Source organism: Oncorhynchus nerka, unplaced genomic scaffold (genome assembly GCF_034236695.1).
Source record: "Oncorhynchus nerka isolate Pitt River unplaced genomic scaffold, Oner_Uvic_2.0 unplaced_scaffold_7247, whole genome shotgun sequence".
In the NCBI taxonomy this organism is placed as follows: domain Eukaryota; kingdom Metazoa; phylum Chordata; class Actinopteri; order Salmoniformes; family Salmonidae; genus Oncorhynchus; species Oncorhynchus nerka.
The window spans coordinates 809-7294 of NW_027034070.1; the positions used below are offsets into that span (position 1 = coordinate 809).

General features: G+C 52.2%; 1 protein-coding gene across 1 annotated transcript; it reads left to right on the forward strand.

Annotated features, from left to right (window-relative positions):
• Window positions 1-200: 200 nt before the first annotated feature.
• Window positions 201-6071, forward strand: LOC135566102 (maternal embryonic leucine zipper kinase-like; the record flags this gene model as incomplete). The annotated part of the gene is made up of 4 exons (XM_065013988.1): window positions 201-311; window positions 2305-2467; window positions 4308-4411; window positions 5984-6071. Coding segments are annotated over exons 1-4 (390 nt in total), but the record flags the coding sequence as incomplete, so codon positions are not given.
• Window positions 6072-6486: the final 415 nt, after the last annotated feature.

Sequence of the window (6486 nt, forward strand, 5' to 3'; positions counted from 1 at the left end):
GTGTGTGTGTGTGTGTGTGTGTCTGGGCGTGTACTGTGACAGGTGTTGCTGTCTCTTTCCCTGCTCTCTGTCCCATGTGGTGTGTACTGACATGTGTTACACACTTCTCCCGTGTGTGTGTGCGTGTGTGCGTGTGTGTGTGTGTGTGTGTGTGTGTGTGTGTTGCAGGAGGAGGCAGTACTTGTAAGGACCCGTCGAGGAAGAGACTGAGGGAGAGAGTGGAAGGAAAGGAGGAAGAAGAGATGGAGCTGCTGGCCTTCAGCCCAGAGAGAAGGTATGATGGAGCTGCTGGCCTTCAGCCCAGAGAGAAGGTATGATGGAGATACTGGCCTTCAGCCCAGAGAGAAGGTATGATGGAGATACTGGCCTTCAGCCCAGAGAGAAGGTATGATGGAGATACTGGCCTTCAGCCCAGAGAGAAGGTATGATGGAGATACTGGCCTTCAGCCCAGAGAGAAGGTATGATGGAGATACTGGCCTTCAGCCCAGAGAGAAGGTATGATGGAGATACTGGCCTTCAGCCCAGAGAGAAGGTATGATGGAGATACTGGCCTTCAGCCCAGAGAGAAGGAGATACTGGCCTTCAGCCCAGAGAGAAGGAGATACTGGCCTTCAGCCCAGAGAGAAGGTATGATGGAGATACTGGCCTTCAGCCCAGAGAGAAGGTATGATGGAGGAAGGAGATGCCGGCCTTCAGCCCAGAGAGAAGGTATGATGGAGATATTGGCCTTCAGCCCAGAGAGAAGGTATAATGGAGATATTGGCCTTCAGCCCAGAGAGAAGGTATGATGGAGATATTGGCCTTCAGCCCAGAGAGAAGGTATAATGGAGATATTGGCCTTCAGCCCAGAGAGAAGGTATGATGGAGATACTGGCCTTCAGCCCAGAGAGAAGGTATGATGGAGATGCTGGCCTTCAGCCCAGAGAGAAGGTATGATGGAGATGCTGGCCTTCAGCCCAGAGAGAAGGTATGATGGAGATACTGGCCTTCCGCCCAGAGAGAAGGTATGATGGAGATACTGGCCTTCAGCCCAGAGAGAAGATATGATGGAGATACTGGCCTTCAGCCCAGAGCGAAGATATGATGGAGATACTGGCCTTCAGCCCAGAGAGAAGGTATGATGGAGATACTGGCCTTCAGCCCAGAGAGAAGGTATGATGGAGAGCTGGAGATACTGGCCTTCAGCCCAGAGAGAAGGTAGAGGAGATGCTGGCCTTCAGCCCAGAGAGAAGGAGATGCTGGCCTTCAGCCCAGAGAGAAGGAGATACTGGTCTTCAGCCCAGAGAGAAGGTATGAAGGAGATACTGGTCTTCAGCCCAGAGAGAAGGTAGAAGGAGATGCTGGTCTTCAGCCCAGAGAGAAAGAGAGCTGACCTTCAGCCCAGAGAGAAGGTATGATGGAGGAAGGAGATACTGGCCTTCAGCCCAGAGAGAAGGAATAAGGAGAGCTGGTCTTCAGCCCAGAGAGAAGGTATGATGGAGAGCTGGAGATACTGGCCTTCAGCCCAGAGAGAAGGTAGAGGAGATGCTGGCCTTTCAGCCCAGAGAGAAGGAGATGCTGGCCTTCAGCCCAGAGAGAAGGAGATGATGGCCTTCAGCCCAGAGAGAAGGAGATGCTGGCCTTCAGCCCAGAGAGAAGGAGATGCTGGCCTTCAGCCCAGAGAGAAGGTATGAAGGAGATACTGGTCTTCAGCCCAGAGAGAAGGTAGAAGGAGATGCTGGTCTTCAGCCCAGAGAGAAAGAGAGCTGACCTTCAGCCCAGAGAGAAGGTATGATGGAGGAAGGAGATGCTGGCCTTCAGCCCAGAGAGAAGGAATAAGGAGAGCTGGTCTTCAGCCCAGAGAGAAGGTATGATGGAGAGCTGGAGATACTGGCCTTCAGCCCAGAGAGAAGGTAGAGGAGATGCTGGCCTTTCAGCCCAGAGAGAAGGAGATACTGGCCTTCAGCCCAGAGAGAAGGAATAAGGAGAGCTGGTCTTCAACCCAGAGAGAATGTAGAAGGAGATACTGGCCTTCAGTCCAGAGAGAAGGAGATACTGGCCTTCAGCCCAGAGAGAAGGAGATACTGGCCTTCAGCCCAGAGAGAAGGAGATATTGGCCTTCAGCCCAGAGAGAAGGTAGAAGGAGACGCTTGACTCTCGAACTTCGACCTCTCCAGAGTCCGTTGGGGGGAGTTGCAGCGATCAGACAAGATCGTAACATCCCAATTGGATATCAGGAAGTTGGGTGAGAAATTAAAAAAAAAAAAAAAAGAACCACTGGTCTTGAGATCATTGTCCCCCTCCTCCCTCCGTCCGTCTCTTAGGTCCCGGTCGTTAGACCTGGCGGGGGCGTCTCGGGGGGACAGCAGCCAGAAGAGAAGGGGGGGGAAGGTTTTCGGCAGTCTGGAGAGAGGCCTGGATAAAGTCATCACCTTGCTCACACCCAGCAAGAGACGAGGGCTGCGGGACAGACCACGCAGGATCAAGGTACCTATATATAGACACCCTACAGGGTCATATAGACACCCCCTATAGGATCAAGGTACATATATATAGACACCCCTACAGGATCAAGGTACCTATATATAGACACCCCTACAGTATCAAGGTACCTATATATAGACACCCCTATAGGATTAAGGTACCTATATATAGACCCCTACAGGGTCATATAGACACCCCCTACAGGATCAAGGTACCTATATATAGACACCCCCCTATAGGATCAAGGTACCTATATATAGACACCCCCTATAGGATCAAGGTACATATATATAGACACCCCCCTATAGGATCATATAGACAACCCCTATAGGATACAGGTACCTATATATAGACACCCCCCTACAGGATCATATAGACAACCCCTATAGGATACAGGTACCTATATATAGACACCCCCCTACAGGATCAAGGTACATATATATAGACACCCCCCTATAGGATCAAGGTACATATATATAGACACCCCCCTACAGGATCAAGGTACCTATATATAGACACCCCCTATAGGATCAAGGTACATATATATAGACACCCCCCTACAGGATCAATGTACATATATATAGACACCCCCCTACAGGATCAAGGTACCTATATATAGACACCCCCTACAGGATCAAGGTACCTATATATAGACACCCCCTATAGGATCAAGGTACATATATATAGACACCCCCTATAAGATCAAGGTACCTATATATAGACAACCCCTATAGGATCAAGAAATATATATAGACACCCCCTATAGGATCAAGATATATATATATATAGACACCCCCTATAGGATACAGGTACCTATATATAGACACCCCCCTACAGGATCAAGGTACCTATATATAGACACCCCCTATAGGATCAAGGTACATATATATATAGACACCCCCTATAGGATCAAGATAGATATATATATATATAGACACCCCCTATAGGATCAAGATATATATATATAGACACCCCCCTATAGGTTCAAGGAACAATCACTCAGTCTTACATTAATCTCCCCTCCCCTCCTCTCCTCTCCTCTCCCCTCCTCTCCTCTCCTCTCCTCTCCTCTCCCTCTCTCTCCTCTCCTCTCCTCTCCCCTCTCCCTCTCCCTCTCCTCTCCTCTCCTCTCCTCTCCCTCCTCCTCCTCTCCTCTCCCCTCCCTCCTCTCCTCTCCTCTCCCCTCCCCTCCTCTCCCTCTCCTCTCCTCTCCTCTCCTCTCCTCTCTCCTCTCCCTCCCCTCCCTCTCCCCTCCCCTCCCCTCCCCTCCTCTCCTCTCCCTCCTCTCCTCCTCTCCCTCCTCTCCTCTCTCCTCTCCTCCTCCTCTCCTCCCTCCCCTCCCCTCTCCCCTCCCCTCTCTCCCCTCCCTCTCCCCTCCCCTCTCCCTCTCTCCTCTCTCCCTCCCTCTCCCTCTCCTCCTCCCTCTCCCCTCCTCTCCCTCTCCTCCTCCTCTCCCTCCCCTCCTCTCCTCTCCTCTCCCCTCCCCTCCCCTCCTCTCCCTCCTCCTCTCCCTCCTCTCCCCTCCCTCTCCCTCCTCCTCCTCTCCCTCCTCTCCCCTCCCCTCCCCTCCCCTCCTCTCCTCTCCTCTCCTCTCCCTCCTCTCCCCTCCTCTCCCCTCCCTCTCCTCTCCCCTCCCCTCCCTCCCTCCCTCTCCCTCCTCCTCCTCCTCTCCTCCTCCTCTCCCCTCCCCTCCTCTCCTCTCCTCCTCCCTCCTCTCCTCTCCCCTCCTCCTCTCCCTCCTCTCCTCTCTCCTCCTCTCCTCTCCTCTCTCTCTCCTCCCCTCCCTCCCTCCTCCTCCTCCTCCCCTCCTCTCCTCTCCCCTCCTCTCTTCTCTTCTCTCCAGGCCCAGTATAATGTAACGTTGACCAGTCAGACCAACCCAGACCAGGTGTTGAACCAGATCCTCTCCATTCTACCGGAGAAACACGTCGACTTCGCACAGAAAGGGTGAGGCCCGCACACACTTTTTAGGCACTGATCTGAGACAGTGGAGAAGGAGTGCCAGCCAGGCCCCTCCCTCAGGAAGCCAGGCCCCTCTCTCAGGAAGCCAGGCCCCTCTCTCAGGAAGCCAGGCCCCTCTCTCAGGAAGCCAGGCCCCTCTCTCAGGAAGCCAGGCCCTTCCCTCAGGAAGCCAGGCCCTTCCCTCAGGAAGCCAGGCCCTTCCCTCAGGAAGCCAGGCCCTTCCCTTAGGAAGCCAGGCCCTTCCCTTAGGAAGCCAGGCCCTTCCCTTAGGAAGCCAGGCCCTTCCCTTAGGAAGCCAGGCCCTTCCCTCAGGAAGCCAGGCCCCTCTCTCAGGAAGCCAGGCCCCTCTCTCAGGAAGCCAGGCCCCTCTCTCAGGAAGCCAGGCCCCTCCCTCAGGAAGCCAGGCCCCTCTCTCAGGAAGCCAGGCCCCTCTCTCAGGAAGCCAGGCCCCTCTCTCAGGAAGCCAGGCCCCTCTCTCAGGAAGCCAGGCCCCTCTCTCAGGAAGCCAGGCCCCTCTCTCAGGAAGCCAGGCCCCTCTCTCAGGAAGCCAGGCCCCTCCCTTATTTAACGAGGCAAGTCAGTTAAGAGCAGATTCTTATTTACAATGACGGCCAACACCGGACGACGCTGGGCCAATCACAGCCGGTTGTGATACAGCCTGGAATCGAACCGAGTCAATATTTCCTCATCTTCTCAGTCTCTCCATCTTTCTCCCCCTCAGCTTTTCTCCTCAGTCTCTCCATCTTTCTCCCCCTCAGCTTCTCAGTCTCTCCATCTTTCTCTCCCTCATCTTCTCAGTCTCTCCATCTTTCTCTCCATCTTTCTCCCTCAAGAATGTTCCCGTTAAACAGACTGTCCTCTCCTCCCAGATAGAGGAATGTTCCCGGTAAACAGACTACAGATAGAGGAATGTTCCCGGTAAACAGACTGTCCTCTCCCCCCAGATAGAGGAATGTTCCCGTTAAACACACTGTCCTCTCCCCCCAGATAGAGGAATGTTCCCGGTAAACAGACTACAGATAGAGGAATGTTCCCGGTAAACAGACTGTCCTCTCCCCCCAGATAGAGGAATGTTCCCGGTAAACAGACTGTCCTCTCCCCCCAGATAGAGGAATGTTCCCGGTAAACAGACTGTCCTCTCCTCCCAGATAGAGGAATGTTCCCGGTAAACAGACTGTCCTCTCCCCCCAGATAGAGGAATGTTCCCGGTAAACAGACTACAGATAGAGGAATGTTCCCGTTAAACAGACTGTTCTCTCCTCCCAGATAGAGGAATGTTCCCGGTAAACAGACTGTCCTCTCCCCCCAGATAGAGGAATGTTCCCGGTAAACAGACTGTCCTCTCCTCCCAGATAGAGGAATGTTCCCGGTAAACAGACTGTCCTCTCCTCCCAGATAGAGGAATGTTCCCGGTAAACAGACTGTCCTCTCCTCCCAGATAGAGGAATGTTCCCGGTAAACAGACTGTCCTCTCCTCCCAGATAGAGGAATGTTCCCGGTAAACAGACTACAGATAGAGGAATGTTCCCGGTAAACAGACTGTCCTCTCCTCCCCAGCTATACTCTGAAGTGTCGCACCCAGGGGGACTTTGGGAAGGTGACCATGGCGTTTGAGCTGGAGGTGTGTCTGCTGCACAGACCTGAGGTACATATTGATTACTACTGATCAGGTTACTGAGGTACATATTGATTACTACTGATCAGGTTATTGATGGTTAGTGAGGTACATATTGATTACTACTGATCAGGTTATTGATGGTTACTGAGGTACATATTGATTACTACTGATCGGGTTATTGATGGTTAGTGAGGTACATATTGATTACTACTGATCGGGTTATTGATGGTTACTGAGGTACATATTGATTACTACTGATCGGGTTATTGATGGTTACTGAGGTACATATTGATTACTACTGATCGGGTTATTGATGGTTACTGAGGTACATATTGATTACTACTGATTGGGTTATTGATGGTTACTGAGGTACATATTGATTACTACTGATCAGGTTACTGAGGTACATATTGATTACTACTGATCGGGTTATTGATGGTTA